We start from the raw sequence: 18,254 nt of genomic DNA on the forward strand, positions 1-18,254 counted from the left end.
TTCAAAGCAAATTATTTCCTGTGATGGTTTATTGATAATATTAGTGTATTTCATTAGCTTCACAACTGTTCTTTCCTCAAAATTTCTATTCCTCTAAATGTATACAATGTCAAACCTTTTAAAAATGTTACAGTGTTCCATGGAAAGAAAGAGATGTGGTTATAGAAAGTGTTAGCTGTTTACCTTCTTAAAACACAATGGGTTTCCTTAACTATTGTTGCCATGGTGTTGAAAGAGCACGTATTGCATTTCTAATCCTTGTTTCTGTGCTTGGCACTCTAGCTGATAGATCTCAGAGAGCTTGCTTTTCTCCTCCTGAGGCTTTGTTATCAGACAGACCTGGCTGAAACCGAGCTTGCCATTTATAAGCCATAGAATCTTGAGTAAATCACTTTCTTAACTTTTTCGGCCCCAACTTCCTCAGTTGTAAAATGAGAATGATGGCATGCAGCTCTCAGAATTGTGGCAGTTAGAGATGTGCAATAAATGGGTGTTGTAATTATTGTTACTATTAACATCACTTCTTTGGATAACAGTCTGTGAGTTTTGCGTACAAATAGGAAGGACTTTGTACTTACTTATCAGCATCATTAACAAGCACTTATTGAACACTGGTTGTATGCATGGCAATTCAAATAAGAAAGATGCAGCCCTTTCTCTAGAGGTTCAAATATAGCCTCTCAGTTAGCAGTGTTCAGGGACACCCGGAATCCTGATAGAATATGCAAATATGAGAGCCTTGCCGCAGACTTAATTGAATCAGAAGCTCTGGTAAGGGACCTATCAGTTTTTCAACAAGCTCTGCAGGTGGTTCTGATGCAGGGTCAAGTTTAAGCACCTTTGCCCTATAGGAGCTTCCACTCTAGTTGGGGAGCTCAGACATAGTCGCACAAAGACTTTAAGTGGGTTATCTGTAATTCCAAGCACACTTTCTATAGGTATATCTCTTTCTTCCATTGGAAAATGTATTTACAAAAAAAGATTACCAGTAACCCATCACTTGTAGCACAACTCTGGTTGATCTCAATACTCCAGTGTGTTGCAACAGTAGTGGTAAAAAGATACAGTTAGCAGAATTAAGAAAAATATGTGGCTTGCATGAAAGAGGGGAGCAAAGCTTAAATAAGTGGAAAAGAAGAAGGTGAACAATCCATATGGGTAATGCTCTTTGTTTACAGGGGATAGAGAACAATACAACACATCAACAAATATGCCCACAGGAAGAATTAAAGAAAAGAAAAATAAGTAAATCCACAACAAAAATGGTCATTCCTGGGACTTGCAATGATGCCAGTTGAGACCAATATTGAATATCTTCTATGTATGCTACCGCATAATGTGTAAAATTCTGAATCAAAACAACAAATTAAATTACATTTTGGGCTGGAGAGTGGAAGAAAAAAAAGCAGTAGGAAAACAAAGTAATGAAACCAATTATTTTTAAAACAAACTGATGATCTCCTCTGTAGCTCCCATGTTTGCCCTTCAAAGTATTTCCTGCAAGATCATCAGTCCTATGATCACTGCTCCTGGTCATTGTTTCAAGGTAGTACCCCACCCTGTTCCTCCAGGAAAGTGTTCAAAAGAGAAATGAAAAGAACACGTGGGTTCCATCAAGGGAAAATTGTTACTGTGATGAAAATCTTGTTTTAAACGTCAAGTGTACCACATGTGTGTGTTTTCACAATGAAGGGTATATGAGACTTCCCTTCTCCTTTTTGCCTCATGAAATATTCATTAAAAGTGAAAGTTTATCAACTATAGTGATATATTCTTTTAGGCTTAAAAGCTACTGCTGCTTTCTCTCCCTCTTTCTCCCCTCTCCTTTTTTTTCTCTCTCCCTCCCTCCCCGCCTCCCCAAGGCCTCTCTCTCTCTGTCTCTCTCTGTGTATGTGTGTGTGTGTGTGTGTGTGTGTGTGCCTGTCTGTCTTCTCCACCCTCCAGCCTCTCTTTTTTGGAAACTAACACCACATTTCCTATTTTATATTTCTATGTATGTTTTATTTATTCATGACAGATCACAAGAAGTGGAAGAATACTTTCTGAAAAAGAATATAAACTAAATATTATGAAGCGGGATCATCAAAAATATATCCGGGAGTGCTTAGCCCAGGCAATTTTTCATAAAGTTCTTGATATGGAGGTATAAATGTATACTTATTTTTTATTTTATTTTTTTCTACTTCCACATCAATGAAGATGGAGGTGTAAATCTTTACTATTTTCTTTGTGATTGATATTGTCTAATATGATAATTAATAATGCTTTTGTACCTAGAAAAAGAGATATTCTTTCTGCATTTCATTAAAAAAGAAAATGAAACAAAGAAATACTCAATATCTCTCTGGGAAGCCAGGAGCCAGAAGTCTAGTGTAAGCTTTTCTCCATTTCAGTTGGAGAAAAATATGGCCATCATTATATATTTTGTGATATTTAATTTTCCAAATGTAGATTTTTCATTCACAATGGCTACTCTAAAACATACCAGCCCTCACCATCTGTACCTCAATTTCCATTTGCTGAAAAAAGTGACATCTGTTTAAATATCAGTAATTCCATTGCCATGAATTATTTCAGATCTGTTATTCTTTTAAGGCTCTGAGGCTCAGCCGTATGTTACATTTCAAGGAATAGGCATTTTAACATCTGCTGTCCCTTCTACCGTAGGCCATGCTGGTCAACATAGATGCACAAACCAAGCATCAACAATATATTTTTTGAATCTGACAGGGCATCTTAGTGGGATATCTAGCTAATTTGATAAATTATTTCAGCCTTGCTCCATGGAACTTGTAGTTTCAAGCATCAACACCATTTTAATCTCTGTGAAAAAGCATGTCGCTTCTTGGCTTGACCATACAAGCAGTAAATCAGAAAACTTGGCTCGTAAAACCGTTGACCTGTGAGTACAGTAAACATTTATGAACAACTGTAGAATCATCAGTAAACCAATATTAAGTCTAGTGCCACTGAAAATATTTATTATTATGCTGCATTAGGTAGATGAAGTGTTCACTTAAGATGTGTATGATCTGTGCATTTAGGAATTTACTTTGTGCTTCATATCATGACTGTGAATTACATAGAATTGTTGTTTGTGGCCCTAAATTCTTGCTTATAAAAGTATTAGCTGTAATTTTTCTGTGAAAACAATAAATAGTACAGCATAAAATTAACACCTTGTTTCAAATTTACCCAACAGGCAGTGAGTTCTCTGTTAGCCTTAATCCTTAAAGTCTAGTTTTCCAAAATTTCACTTCACACATTCTGACGCATCATAACTGTTGAATATGCTATTATTTAAATCTTTGTGGATTCCTAGTTCTGAATAAATATTTTAGATAAATGTTAATATGTAGTATATTAAATAATATAATTGCTACATAATAGAATAAATCATATATAAATATAATAGAGCAAACTATTTATCTTTAAATTGTCACATTTGTCTCACATTTAGTTTATGCTGATGCTCCTTGCTAATACTGCCGTATTCACATTCATACATTCACTCATGCAACAAGCCATAATTGCAGGCTACCATGTTCCAGTGTGAGGCTGTGTGTTGAAGCTGCAAGGCAGGATTAAAAAAAATATTGTAGAATGTGACTAAGTGCTAGAGGAGAGGAACAAATTGAGCTCAGAAAAGGAGAGAAGGATGACTTTTCTCTGTGGTAGTCAGAGGAAGCTGAACAGAGGCCTTGCTGTTTGAAGACTGAGTGAGGGTTCCTGTGAAAACATGGAAAAGGTGTTCTAGACCTCAGAAGTTACAGAGGTGTGAAAGGACATAGTAGATGGAAAGGAACCCTCACTGAGGCCAGACTGCACAGTGGGTTAGTTGGCAGGAGTGGCAAGAAGTGACACTCTCCCACAAGTTGGTACCCAGTCTCTGGAGAGCCTTAAATTCTCAAGTAAGTTTGGGGTGTAGGTGATGAGGCGATGAAATGTTTTTCAGCAGGGGAGTAAAAGAAATGAGCAGAGCTGTTTTAGAAAGATGATGTTGCTAAAAATGTGGAAGATAGATTAATGAGCTGGAAAAGATTGGAGGTGGGAGGTCAATTAGGAAGCTATTGCCGAAGGGTGTAGATTAATAACAGTAGTGGTAGTGCTGAGAGATGCAGCTGTCTACAGAGAAGCTGAAGTGGGAGAAAGATTTAAGCTGACTGAATGCGAAGGAGTGAGGGAGAAGAAAGAGCTCAGAAGAAAGAGTTTCTCACCTGGTTGGAGGTATGTGCACTGCAGGAGATCAAGAACAACAGCATGGGCTGAAAAGGAACCTTCAAGTGGTCACAAACATGCCTGTTAGAATGGTGTCCTGGAAGCGGGAAGGTTCTCACAAGCTGCAGAATGGTTAAAGATGATGAGCACTAGGGGAACAAAGGGAAATTAGGTTTGACCCAGAAGACAAAAACATTGGTGGACTTGGCAAAAGTAGTTTCAGCAGTAGGGAAGTGGCAAGTCAGTCGATGTGGATGACTACAGTGAGTTGGGAATAAATGGAAGGTGGGAAAAGGTTGATAGTGAGTTGAACAGTTTTACAATAAGTGGGTAGGAGATCAGAGGAAAAGAGAGAGGAAAGGGAAGTGTTAAGAAGAGGATTGATGATAGGGAATTATTGAGTCTGCAGGGCTCCTAAGGCAGTAGGAGGGAACCAAGAACAGAGGGGAAACATTTTTTCAAAGGGCCAATGAATAAAACACTCTCAAATATGTCTAATTAATTTCAATTTGCCTTTTAAACAGATTATTTTTGCGTGAGGCTTATTTTTAAATTATAGAATAATATATTACAAAAACTTAGGGGGAAAAGCATAAAAAAGGAAAATAATTACATACAATTCCTCCTTCAGAGACAACTGCTGTTAACATCCATTTCTTTCTAGTCTCTTTTCTATTCATATTTTTACCTTAGTAAACTCATACTATGTTGTGACAGGGACAACAAGGTTTTGTGAAAAAAACAGGTAAAAAACAGGAAGTTAGTGTCAGATAGGCCAAGGCTGAAATTACAGCTCCTCCACTGGCTGGGTATATGACCTGGGGCAAGTTCATTATCCTCTGCCTCAGTGTCTTTGTTTGTAAAATAGGGTGGCTTGGCAATTAGAGTTGTTCAAGAAGAAATAATGTATGTGAAGCATCTTCCTAGCACAGGGACAGACACACAATAAGAGCTTAATAAATTAAATTGTATTTCTGTGAAATTCTGTATCCTGCTTTTATCCTGCATTAGGTGCATTGTCCATCTTTTTAAACAGAATCTGTATAAACCTTATTTAATGATCTGTATGAACCATTATTTAAATGATCAATTATATTTTATTCCATCATATGGATGTGCCAGGAATATAACCATTCTCTTTATAGTTCATATTGTTTCTGCATTTTCTTTTACCTTAAAGAAAAAGGAAAAAAAATTTTCAGATAGCATCTTTGTGCATAAGACATTTTTAAAAATTACTTAGATTTCCCACAGGTTCAGAAGTGAAATTTAAGGGTTAAAGGTTATGAACACTTTTAACTGCTAATATATGTTGAAAATTGAATTTCCAAATAGTTGCACCAATTTATATTCCCACTTGTGCACTGATGCAGATGATTCTTCTCCATTTCAATGACAAGAGGGGTAATTGAGAATATAGTTAGCTGTTGGAATTATTTTTCTCTAAACTGGTTTTTGCTATAACCGATATGATTCTCTCCTTTATTCTTTCCTATATGCTTAGCGTTACCATCAGCTTGAAATAAAAAAGAAATTGGAGACCTTAGCTAGGAAGGAGCGAATCCAGATGTTTAAGGTAAGGAGTTATATAACTGTCTTTTACTTCATAGTATTATTTTATGATTTAAAACAAACAAAAGAAGCCAAACAAACAAACAAACAAACAAACAAAAAAAACAGTGAAACTATGATTCCAGTTCCCTGGGACACTTTACTTTTGGGTAAAACATAGTTGAAGTCAATGATGGTTCAACCAAGCCTAAACCTTAGCCATCACTATTACAGAAGATTGTGACAAAAATAGGAGCTATTTGTACAAAATAAATTTTAATGAGGCACAAACCTTTCAAAGACAAACTTGAAAATGTTCCTGAAATTTCGCTTTTATATATTCTTGTGATAGAGGGCAAGGGATTTTTGTTTGTGTCTTAAGAAGGTAAAAATGGATGGTAATGTTTCCAACCTGATGGAAAAAAGGACTTTTTAAGAATGATACTATGACACATTTTCATTTGAATGTGACCCTTGGAAACATATGGTGGAAAGGATCCTCATTAGCAAAAGAAAGCATGATACAATGTAGATTTTGTAAAAGGCATTTTAAAATTCCTTGTTTTCTATTTTTAAATATATCTTCTTTGCAGTGAACTCAGGATATATAAACTTGAATCAAGAGATGAGATATTCAGTTAAATTCAAGATTTCCATTTAGGTTGGCAGTTTTACTCAATTTCTGAAGTCATTAGTAATCACATGTTGTTCTTAATTTTATGTGTACTGTGGTATTACAAATATGCGGCCTCAGATACGTTTCACGAACTGATGAATATTTGTAAAGCTTCTGTAGAATAACTTGTCATAAAAGACAGTAATTTTTCACCCTTGCCTGATGGACTCAGGTCTATTTTATCAGGGTGAGAAGATAATTTTGTTACAAAAATGTTTTCAAATGACAGAGGGTGGTGTGTAGATCACACACTCCACCTGAAAAGGCTGAAAAGGAACCTTCAAGTGGTCACAAACATGCCTGTTAGAATGGTGTCCTGGAAGCGGGAAGGTTCTCACAAGCTGCAGAATGGTTAAAGATGATGAGCACTAGGGGAACAAAGGGATTGTGTGTATCAATCCCTTTCAAGATCAAAGAGTTGGTGTGTAGAGATTTGTGGTTAATCCAGCTTTGCCAATATTGCCCTACACCAAGGACTAAGTCATAGATTCTATAATTTATCTGCTGAAATGTTGATGGAGAAAATGTGGTTACTGGAAAAAAGAGTCACTCACACTGCATGAAGCAGGAAAAGTTGCTATGTGTTATTCACCCTTGCCCAGGTAGCCAGACCCAGTAAAGGAAGTACATGGGCATATTGTAGCATTGTCAGAGATTTGCTACCCTTGTGCCTCTTCATATGATTTTTATTTGAACAATTTTCACTTTATTACTGAATATGGCACAACATATATTTTAGCTCTCATTTTTTAAAACATGGGACACTTTTTGCCTAATGGAATTATTCATTTTCTAAGATAGAAAAGTACTATTTTCTGGTAGTCTACTGATCACAGTAGTAAAGTTCATTATGCCTTTTGTAGTGATCTGCTTAAAATTAACAAATATTATTGCTAAAATGGAGGATACACTGCTTTTGCAGTTATTTCTTTGAGCACAAATAAAGCCGACTCAATTTCTTGCCTTTTACCACCATACCTAACTCCTTAACAAAAGTAACTCTTGGAAGAAATGAGAAAGAATTTCTTTAGTCATATAGTATTTCGTACATGTCATGCATAATCTAACCTAGATTACTAACTCTGTGTCTATTTGCTAAATTGCTTTCTTATTCTAGGGAGAGCACACAAGAAGGTCTGCTGAAAATAACATGCCAATCCTATCTCCCCACCCACCAGTTGGCCCAAAGACTAATCGTGGCCATAGTGTTCTGGTTGATGAAGGACATTCCAGTCCATTAGCACTGGTGAGTAATATTAAACACTTTGTCATGCAGTATCCCAGCTAATTAATTTATTATTTCTTATTCTCAGAAAGGATACTCTCTGGGAGCATGTCTGCATAATCCTGCCAGTCCTACTGAATGAAAATACAGTCTTATATCTGCTCAACTGTGTCTCTTCTGAATGTCTCACTTCTAGTAAATATCACTACTGCCAAATAATTTTGCTCATGAATGCTAGATTAGCTTTCTGGAAGTCCCAATTACTTATGTTACTTATATACCCAAATACTTTCCCTGGCCTAAGAAAAGCTCAGACTCTCAGATGTCAGTTAAGACCTTAAACCATATGACCTCAAATTAGCTATTCCAAATTTTTTTCTGCATGATTACTCTTCAGCACCCTTCAATGCAGCAAAATGGACCACTATACATATTCTATATTTTCTGACCTCTAGATTTTGTTCTTGCTGTTCCCTCTACTTCCACCTCATCTGTATATATTCAATGGTTCCATATAGCATATTGGGCTAAATACTAACATTTGAGCTTCTTTTATTAAAAGTCTGTGCACATACTCTAAGATAAAAATAATTAAATGTACAGAAACTCTCTCCGAAGAAACTAAACAGTGATATTTTATTCCAGTTTGATTTCTTTCTAATCTAAAGGTGGTGTTTGCTTGAGGGAAGGTAAAGTACCTTGACATAATATAGATACAGGAAAAGATTTGTAAAACATTTGCTGGAGGTTGATGGTTTAAGTTGTAAATGAATTGCTTGATTATATCTTTATTCTTGCTTCGTGTAGCCTAATATATTTCCTTGTTAGCATGTACTTTTTCTGAATTGCAAAATATTTATGGAGAAATTGCAATGCTTTCACAGATTGTTGAAGTAGGTTCATCATATATAGTGTTAAGCTTTGACATTTTTCAAAGGGTAAATATGTTTTGACATTTCTTGATGAACAGCTCAAATGATGAAAAGCAACCATCTTTCCTTTGTTGTCACCCTATTTCCAGGTTTGATTTGAATGTATATGTATACAAATTCTTTTATTGGATGGCAAATTCACTAGACTCTCAAAAGTTTAACCTGAGTGAAACAAAAGAAACAATCACGTGCTGTTTCCTGTCTTCCCACCTGTTTCAGAGAGGAAAAATCCTTGAAAGGCTTTCTTTTCAATTTTCCAGCTGAACACCCTCAATAAATAGTTTATGATACATCCAGCAGATCTTAATGTGGTAGGAGTGAAAAAGCAATTTTAAAATTACAGGAAACACTGACGCTAGCTTCAAAAACCTTTCTCTCTGGTAAGCCAGGATTCTTCACGTGGCCCTCCCTGATGGTGCTTTTGCACCGTGATACCTATTGTGATCTTGGAATTAAATAGTTCCCATTTTACAGAAATCTAAATCTCCCTCCTTTTTTTTCCAATCTGGATACATATTCTTTAAATTTGACTTATGATCTCCAAGTGTCCCTGAGATAAAGATAATAATCCTTTTGAGATATTGCCATTGATTTTTTTTTCTTTTTTAACTTTTTTAAGTGAATAAGGAAATCATCCAACACAATGTTAATGCCCTTGGTAACCTAAACTTTCAAAACAGTATACAGATTTTTAGCTGTACCACTCCCATTAAAACTATGGAAAATCATTTCAGCTAATTCTGCATATGCTTGGAACATTCACCCCTACTCATCTACTAAGAATTAGAAATGCTCAGCTAAGCTGAGTAATCACCAGGTAGTTAATTTCAATTCCTATTCTGGTATGGTTTTCAGAATGTTAAGCTACAATGCCATATTTATTCCAAGAAAATATATTACACACAATTTAAAATATAACGAATTTAAGGTGGCTTCTGATGTGAACTACAACAATTTGTAGCTCACAGCTGTTAGTTAATGGTGCAGATTTGTTTTTAGAGATAAATGTAATCAGTTAAACATTTGACTACCACATTCATCTAACTGAATGATATCTATATGCAAATGTAGGGAAGTAAAATTTAGAGCACAGCAACCAATAGATCATGTTCTAGTTTGCAGCAAACTGTTCTCTGAAATTTCTACAATAGATTTTTCAAGTTTTTGTGTTCAGTTGGATTATTTGACAGGAGAGATCCTTGAGGCATGTTTGTTTTACAAAGTTCAAAAGAATTCTTTTAGGTGATCTGATTCCTTTGTTCAGAAACCTCTATTCTAATTTCTCTTTTTGGGTTTTAAGACCTTTTACCTTTTGGACCATATAGGCTTATTTTTTTGTTTCTTTAGACCAAATGCTGCTTTAGTCAATTCACTTGGCTTCTCATATTGGTTGTGATATAGGTTTGTGTATGGAAACCATAAATATAATAACATTGATATAAACGAAAGGGTCTCCTCCCCATCTCAGCATATACATGAGTCTCAGCTGGCATGCTATCTTAACTCTATGAAGTCATCAAAAGTCCAGACTCCTTTTGTGTTGCTGATCTGCCAGACTTAGGGTATTGCTTTTATCCATAAAAGCCAAGATGGCATATCACCATAGGGAAGGGTAAAGTGAGAGCACATATCTTCTCTCTAACCACATGACCTGGAAGTCTCATGTGTCGCTTCTGCTCACATCTTATTGGCCAGAACTGAGGCATACATCTACACAGAATTCCAAGGGATGCTGGGAAATATCATCTGTATTCATAGTAACCATGTTCCCAGTGAAAAAAAGAAAACAGATATTGGGGAATATTATCTTTGCTACTCTTTCCAGGTCTTGCTCACAACCAGCTCTCTTCCTGGTTGGATGTTCAAATTTATCCTTCTTCTCTGCTTATCCACTTTCTTCTCGTTTACCATTTGGATAACATCTAACTGCTTTTGTGGAACTTTAAGTTGTATTAGCCTCCTTGGCTTACCCTAAACGTTCTAAGAACTTTTACTTCTAAGTTATGGTCTCAGGTATTTTATTGTCTGTTTGGTAGTATTTGTGTGGTTCATTTGACACTAGTTGTTATGTGTTGCCATTAGATGTTAAAAAATACTTTTTATGTTCTCACGGTTTCTATGGTGGAAATTCAATAAATGCTGACTTAACAAAATCAGAGATTTAGCAACATATGGCATGCTTCTTAAGCCTAATTTCTAAGGCTGGTTTTTGGTAGTAGGAGCTGCCTTATCATCATTTTTTAAAGTATTTACACACACTTTTCCAGAGCTGAATATTTGTTGTTCACTATTCTTTAACATCAATGTATTAAACGCTTTTCATTAGTCACTTATATACCATCCTTCTCATCCTCCTACCTAAGTATGTATGTACTGTTCTTGATAGGCTTTCTACTATCTTATTGCATTAGAACAATTGGGTCAAAAGTCTATTGTATTCTACTTTTGACACATTGCTAATCTTTTTTTTTTCTAAGACAGCATCCCACTCTGTGGCCCAGGCTGAAGTGTAGTGGCACAGTCCCAGCTCACTGCCGCCTCGACCTGCCTGGGCTCAGGTGACCTCCCACCTCAGACTCCGAGTAGCTGGTGCACAGCACCACACCCAGCTAATTTTTGGATTTTTTGTAGAGACAAGGTTTCACCGTGTTGCCTAGGCCAATCTCCAACTCCTGGGCTCAAGTGTTCTACCCACCTTGTCCTCCCAAAGTGTTGGGATTATAGGTGTGAACCGCTGCACCCAGCCACATTGCTAATCTTTATACTAAACTAACAATATTCTTTCAATGCCCCCAAAGGTACTTCTAATACATTATACTAGCACTTCTGGCATTTGCTGTAGTACATTCTTGATTAGAAAATGCATCAATCAGTGGCTCAGCAGGAGACAGATGGCTCAAACAAACAGTGTAATTAGAAAGTGTTTAATAAACTATTTGCAAAGAAGTAGGCAGGGCTAAGGAAATCCAACTAGGGATGCTAAGCATGCTAGGGTCAGCATGTCAGAAGCCACAGCACCCAGGCCTAATGGGGGAACGGAGGAATTGGATATCAGAACCAGCTGCTAGTACCTGTAACTGGGAGAGGGCTTCCCAGAAGGAGCTGTGGACTTTGGTAGAGGGACCAACCTGGCCCATTATGACCCTGCAGGGTGAGTCAAGAAGAAAGACTCTAATCTCATCTCCTGCTAGTGCCTCTCACTGGTGGACTCCAGCTGTAATCCTGAGGTTAGTGAGTGTAGTCCCGAAAGGAGTGACCCCCAAACTAGGTCAGGCCACAGAAGGTGAACGGTAGATCTAGAGGGACAAATGGAAAATATCTAGCATAGAAAACATATCCAATTCTATATACATTTTCCAAAGTTGCCAGTTACATTTTTTCTATTTTTGTTTTCCTAGTATTTCAAGGATGCCGTTGAATAAATTTTAATGCATTTCCTTTCCTCTTTTGTTTGAATTATACTGTCTGCTTTTACTTCAGCACCAGTCTTAAGGCGGAAAAGATTCACAGTAGAGTTTATATAGAAGACATTTAGACAGAAATGAGTCCATTCCAATAATATCCTTTTAGACCCCTAAAATAGGAACATTATTCAACGTAACATTCAATTGAGCAAAGCCATTGTATGAAGAGCATAAATTAGTTATTGTCAGCAAATTTACAATATGAATAAAAATACAGGAATGTAACAGAGGACATCTCCTTTGTCTAGAATACTCTATAATTGTGGCATATAGTTATGTAGAGGACTTCAACACCGTATGTTTTAACAAATACTTTGGGTCATAAGGGTATATATAATGGAAGGACATAATTAAAGTTTAATCTGTTCAGTAAAAAGGCACCATTAATTATACTAGGCAATTTATTGGGTTATTAATTGGTTCTGGAAACATGTCAAGATACTAATTTAAATGGAATTTTTTCCCTTAATTGTCTAGACAGCCCCTCGACCATATACTGCTCCAGGAAATATGCAGCCTCCAATTCGATTACAGCCTCTTCCCAGTAACCCTGCAGTAGAAACTGTTCCAAAGGTAACTTCAAGGTCCAGATCAAAAACCTCATTGCTGGAAAATGAAGCTCTGTTTCCCATTGGGGTAAATGTTATTTTTGTCAACAAATATATTTTCATTTTTGAATAGTTTATTATAGGTTATTACAGTGGTCAAGGTATTAGATTAGAATCTACACAGTGAAAATTATACTGTATATGTATAAAACACTTACTACATACTTGTGATTAATTATGTCTTACTCAAATGGGAAGGCCTATAATTTGTGTCATTGAGCAAAAAAGTAAAGAACAGATTGGTAATAATGTATGGTGATTTCTCATTAGTTTACAAGGCTGATTGAAAAACAAAGGGGAAAACTTTTCCGAACTAGATATGACTTCTATCAGAAAAGGCCTAGTGTTGACTTCCTCCAAATTTTAAATGCATGAAACCTAGAAAATGAAACTTTCCAAGAATAGGTTTGCATTTGCATGCTGACTTACTTTCCCATCAATGTATGAAATTGCTTCAAGTTTGACTTTTGGAAGGTTGAATATAGAAATAAAAGAATGTCCATCTTTAAAAAATGCTGAGTTAATCACACATAGGAGCTTGATTCTGCTTACCTTCTCAAGGTTATATCTCAGATAATTTTCCCTTATTTAATAGAGCACAGGAAGGAGGTATGGTAACCATGGAATATGAGTTACTTAAATAGGGAGGAAGAATTAGTACATTCACTAATTTGGAAGGTATTGTTAATTTTTCTAACATGAAGAAAATTTTGCCAGCTTAAGAAAAAACCTGTGACATGAGTACAATTGTCATTATGTTCAAAGGAATGATTATGTTTCATTTCTTAAGAAACATAAGATATATGAAATTAAGATATTTTTATTTTTAATTGACAGATAACCTTGACACTAAGAAATTAATTCAGACAAATGATTGCGTTTCACAATAAAAGTATAAATACAACACTACTAATAATAATATATTAATCCACTTAATGTGCTTTTCAGTTTCTGAAGCACTTTTCATAAATCTTATTTCAGTTAATTTAATAATAGTTTTCTAGAAACCAAGAGAAATTAATCCAAAAGTGCTGGTGCTTTATCTAGGGAAGACTGCTTACAGTTGGGCGGGAACTTGTTGAGTCATATGTCAATTAGTTTGACACTTTCTAGGCTCTGGTCTCCACTTTGAAGGCCCAGAGAGTTCCTGTTTTAGCCAGCGTCCAGAAATACTCACATCTTGTGAGATTGTCCAGGCTAACTAAACGAACTCAAAACAAGCTCATTTTTCTCTAGATAATAAACAAAAATAGGAAACTCAGTGGTATTCAGGAGCTATTTATTCACCAAGAGATGTCATAGTCAAAGCTTATAAAAGTGCATTATCCCCTAGTAGGCAGACATATATGAGAAGCCAAATCACAATGAGAAAGTTGCCTAGTGAGCATGGAATCAGAATGAGGGGATACAGTGTAAAAGAATGTTAATCATATAAGGCCTAGATGGCCTGATACACCCGTCTCATCTTGGGAATGGGCTAGCCGAAGGTACCAGAAAACTCAAAAGTCTTTGGCTAAAACCCTCTGTATCCTCCAGTGGTAACTTTGACATTAGGACTAGAAATATTCAAAGTCCAATGGGTAGGATTTCCTCTCCCCTAGGTAGTACTTGGATGGGTACTTTCCATGCTTGCCAAGGTGATTATATTCATTTTTAAGTTCCATAATTATTAATTCTACTTTGATCAATACTTTGTCCCATTAGATACGTGAACACCATCAATCAGGTATTATTTAAGCTCTGCTGGCTGGGGGGCAATTTTTTTTTCTTTAATGTTGTTATGCCCAGACCGTTTATTCCCCAAAGAAGACCACCAGAGTCCAGAGCCAAAGCCAAGTGGCAAGGATCTTTACTGCAAGTTCGAACTCGGACCCTCTGCTTCACAGCTTACAAGAGAGCCCCGAACAATGCATGTGCTCGCTTTTTAATAGCCCGATGTAAACAGGACTTGTAAGGTTACAGAGGAACAAGGGAATTCTTTAGGTTACAGCATTACAATTGGTTAACATTTTAAGTTATACATTTAGCAGTTTTTTATTGGTTCCCGCGCTTTCAGTAAAACCACAAACGGCTGTGTCCTTATCAGGGATTTTCCAGGTGGTGTTTTTTCTAAAGTTGAGATATATGGCAGTCTCTGAGTTGAGAGATGTATGGTGGGACATGTTTGTACTGGGCTCAGGAAGTTGAGAGATATATGGTAGTCTCTGAGTTGAGAAATGTGTTTGTGTTGAGCCCAGGGCTGAGGAATGTGCCTGATTTCTTTCAATGTGACTCTTCAAATCTGTTCTGAGCCACTGGATAGATTTACTAATTGAATCTTTACAGGGCCTTTTCCTGTTTCAAGTTTTTGGGGTATGTGTTATTGAGAGCAGGCAGCTAATGGTAGCTCTCATGTGCTGACAAGATTGAGATAAATTCCACAATAATGTCAACTAGCTAAACTCACTTTTCATTTAGTAAATATTTATTGAGCATTTACGATGGCCTAGGTACTGCTTTAGGCATCAAGATAGCCAAAAGTAACTTATTGGAGCTTACAGTGTAATGTTCACAGACAAAGTATGCTGTGATTATGTTTTATCTGTAATTTTTTTCAATGGCACTGATGATGACAATGATTTAATATAAAATCGGACAAGAAGCTCCTAAAGAAGAAGAATACTCTGTACAGCGCTGAGCATGTAGTGAGCACTCAGAAAACTCTTATTGCTTTTTAAAAGAGTAAAGTATATATATGTTGAAAGTACTTGAAGGTACAACAGATAGAAGTAGGTTGAACTTTACTAAGTAGCAGCAGTGAGAGTCTTTAATTTAGGCAAAAGTGATTTGGTCAAAAACAGACTGGATGAGACGCAAATGAGTAAAAATAATGACTTGATTGAAAATGAATGTCCTTAGAATGAGAGTTTCTCATATATCATTGGTAGAAGTAGAAATTAGTACAAGTATTTGTGAAGGCAATATGCAAATATCTATCACCATTTTAAATGAACATGCTCAAGCATTTTAACAAGTAGGAATTTATCCTAGGAATACACACATATGTGTAAAGAAACAGATTAAAGAATATTTTGTACTGTTGTATTTGCAATAGCGAACAACTAGAAGATACCTAAGTAATAGCATATTGTTTTAGCTTGTGTTATATTAAAGTACTTTTAAAAAGTATAAAGCAGGGGCCGGGAGCGGTGGCTCACGCCTGTAATCCCAGCACTTTGAGAGGCGGAGGCGGGCGGATCACAAAGTCAGAATATTGAGACCATCCTGGCTAACATGGTGAAACCCCATCTGTACTAAAAATACAAAAAATTAGCCGGATGTGGTGGCGGGTGCCTATAGTCCCAGTTACTCGGGAGGCTGAGGCAGGAGAATGGCTGAAGCCAGGAGGCAGAGCTTGCAGTGAGCCGAGATCGCGCCACTGTACTCCAGCCTGGGGGACAGAGCGAGACTCCATCTCAAAAAAAAAAAAAAAAAAAAAAAAAAAAAAAAAAAAAAAAAAATGTATGAAGCAGTATTATTGCACTGGCATGAAAAGAGGTCCACAATGCTGTTGAACTAAAACAAGCAAGGTAAAGAACAACATGTAAATGTTTTTGGAAAACTGGTAAACCATTTCCAAACAAGACATGCAATTGATTGATACCTACACAGAAATCATTTTGTTTTAAATCCTTAAACACAAAAAGTTCTAGATTCATTGATTTTCTTGTCCTTATTATTTTTTACTTATTTTTATTTTTTATTACAATATAAATGTACTCCATTACAGAACAAATGGAAAATATAAGAAAAGCAAAGTTAGAGCATGGCACAATGCAATATCAACCATTCTAACAATTGTGAACTCCTTGGTGAATATCTACTTAAATCTCTTTCTGTTCATATGCTTTTTTCAATCAAAATGTGGGCTATCCATGCCCTTCGCTTATAAGTTCCTTTTGCTCATTTAGCAATGAGAGATATTTGGAGTGACTTCTCTTTCTACAAAATAATTTTTCACCAATAAGCATATTAAAATACAAACTAAGTTGGTCAAAAAATAATTAGAAATTTAAAAATAAACATAAGTACAATATAAATTTATATTTTAGAAATATAAGTAAATTTTTGCAAAATATATAAATTTACTTAAATATTCCTTAAAATTTGGAAAACTACCTCAGGTACACAAAAATTACCAATTTGTGAAAATTCAGTGACTCATTTATACCTGACAAATGTAATTATTGACTATACCTTTGGTGTTTTTTAATGATTAAAATAATACATGCTGATTAAACTCTAAAACAGTATGAAGGTGTATCCTTAAAGGGAGCCCCACATTCAAATTTTTTCAGTCATTGTTGTTTTTAATCAGAATTCACACAGAGATTATTTGAAAGAAATTTATGGTTATACCATATGAACCTTTTCATTTCAGGATAAATAGATTCATATTATTTTTGTTTAAGCCTAGTGAGATCTATCATATGAACAAAGCAAGATTTAAACACCCTCCTATTGATGGACTTATATGATGTTACATTTTGTGTGACTAACTTCCTTATATATATATGTGTGTATGTGTATGTGCATGTGTGTATATGTATCCTTACACATATTTATATTAGTAAACTTGTATGGTTATCAGTGTAGGATTTATTCCTACCACTAGAATTTCTAGGTCAAAGGGTATGTACCTTAAAATTTTGAAAATATTTTAATGCTCCCTCTGTAAATGTGGTAATAATTTACTCTAAATAGTACATGAGTTATTTATGCTAAACAGTACATGCCAGTTTGTTTACAGCTTTGCAAACCCTGCATATTCTAATAACTAGATACTTGAAATCAGAATATGAGAAAAGTACTAATTTCCTATTGCTAAGTGGACTAAAGCTCTGCTTTAAAGCACAACACTTCAAACTTCTTGATTTTAAATTGTTTAATTGTGTTGGGTTTAATGGATTGTTGAAGAAAAACCCCAAAAGTACTATAAAAAGTCATCACTTTATGTTATTTAAAAAATATACCACATAAAGTTAGAATTTTATGAATATTTAATTTGCTGCAGATACTACAAAGTGTCATTTTTCAGCAGACTGGAGTGTTTTGAGTTTGTCTATTGATATCAGTTATGTTTGCATGCAATGTCAATCATTTAGGCTTGTCTTTAAATTTGGGTTACATTGAGTCACTGATTCTGTTTCATTGCTTCTTATGTGACGAAATATGATTACAGGGCAAGAAGGCAGCGATGAAGTTCAGGAACTCCATAGGCAATTCACAGAGAATGAATTCATATCAACTTCCAAACATTAACAGTTACATGATGCCTATTCCTCCTCCACCACCCCCAAATGGGAAAATCACAAGAGAAAATAGATCTGAAACATGGAGAAGGAGAAGATTTCGTCCAACCACTGCTCCAAATGGCTTAGAACCTCTTTTGACCAGGGTAATTATGGAACACATTTTTCTTTTATTAATTCATCACAGATTACATTGCACTATTAGATTTCTAGGTTTACAGTAAAAGAATTTGGAGGAAATTGCATGCAAAATGTTCTGTGTAAAGAAATACAATTTTATAAGTAAGCT

The 18,254-nt window shown here is 35.6% G+C and overlaps 1 protein-coding gene across 1 annotated transcript in view; it reads left to right on the top strand.

Annotated features, from left to right (window-relative positions):
• The window catches only part of ERICH3 (glutamate rich 3), a 115,996-nt gene that overhangs the window by 29,486 nt on the left and 68,256 nt on the right, over positions 1–18,254 (top strand). Inside the window, exons 3-7 of the mRNA XM_023207581.2 lie at positions 2,018–2,143; positions 5,723–5,794; positions 7,563–7,691; positions 12,544–12,702; positions 17,896–18,111. Coding sequence (XP_023063349.1) covers positions 2,018–2,143; positions 5,723–5,794; positions 7,563–7,691; positions 12,544–12,702; positions 17,896–18,111 — 702 coding nt within the window. The remainder of the gene's footprint in view (positions 1–2,017; positions 2,144–5,722; positions 5,795–7,562; positions 7,692–12,543; positions 12,703–17,895; positions 18,112–18,254) is intronic.

Source organism: Piliocolobus tephrosceles, chromosome 1, assembly GCF_002776525.5.
Source record: "Piliocolobus tephrosceles isolate RC106 chromosome 1, ASM277652v3, whole genome shotgun sequence".
In the NCBI taxonomy this organism is placed as follows: domain Eukaryota; kingdom Metazoa; phylum Chordata; class Mammalia; order Primates; family Cercopithecidae; genus Piliocolobus; species Piliocolobus tephrosceles.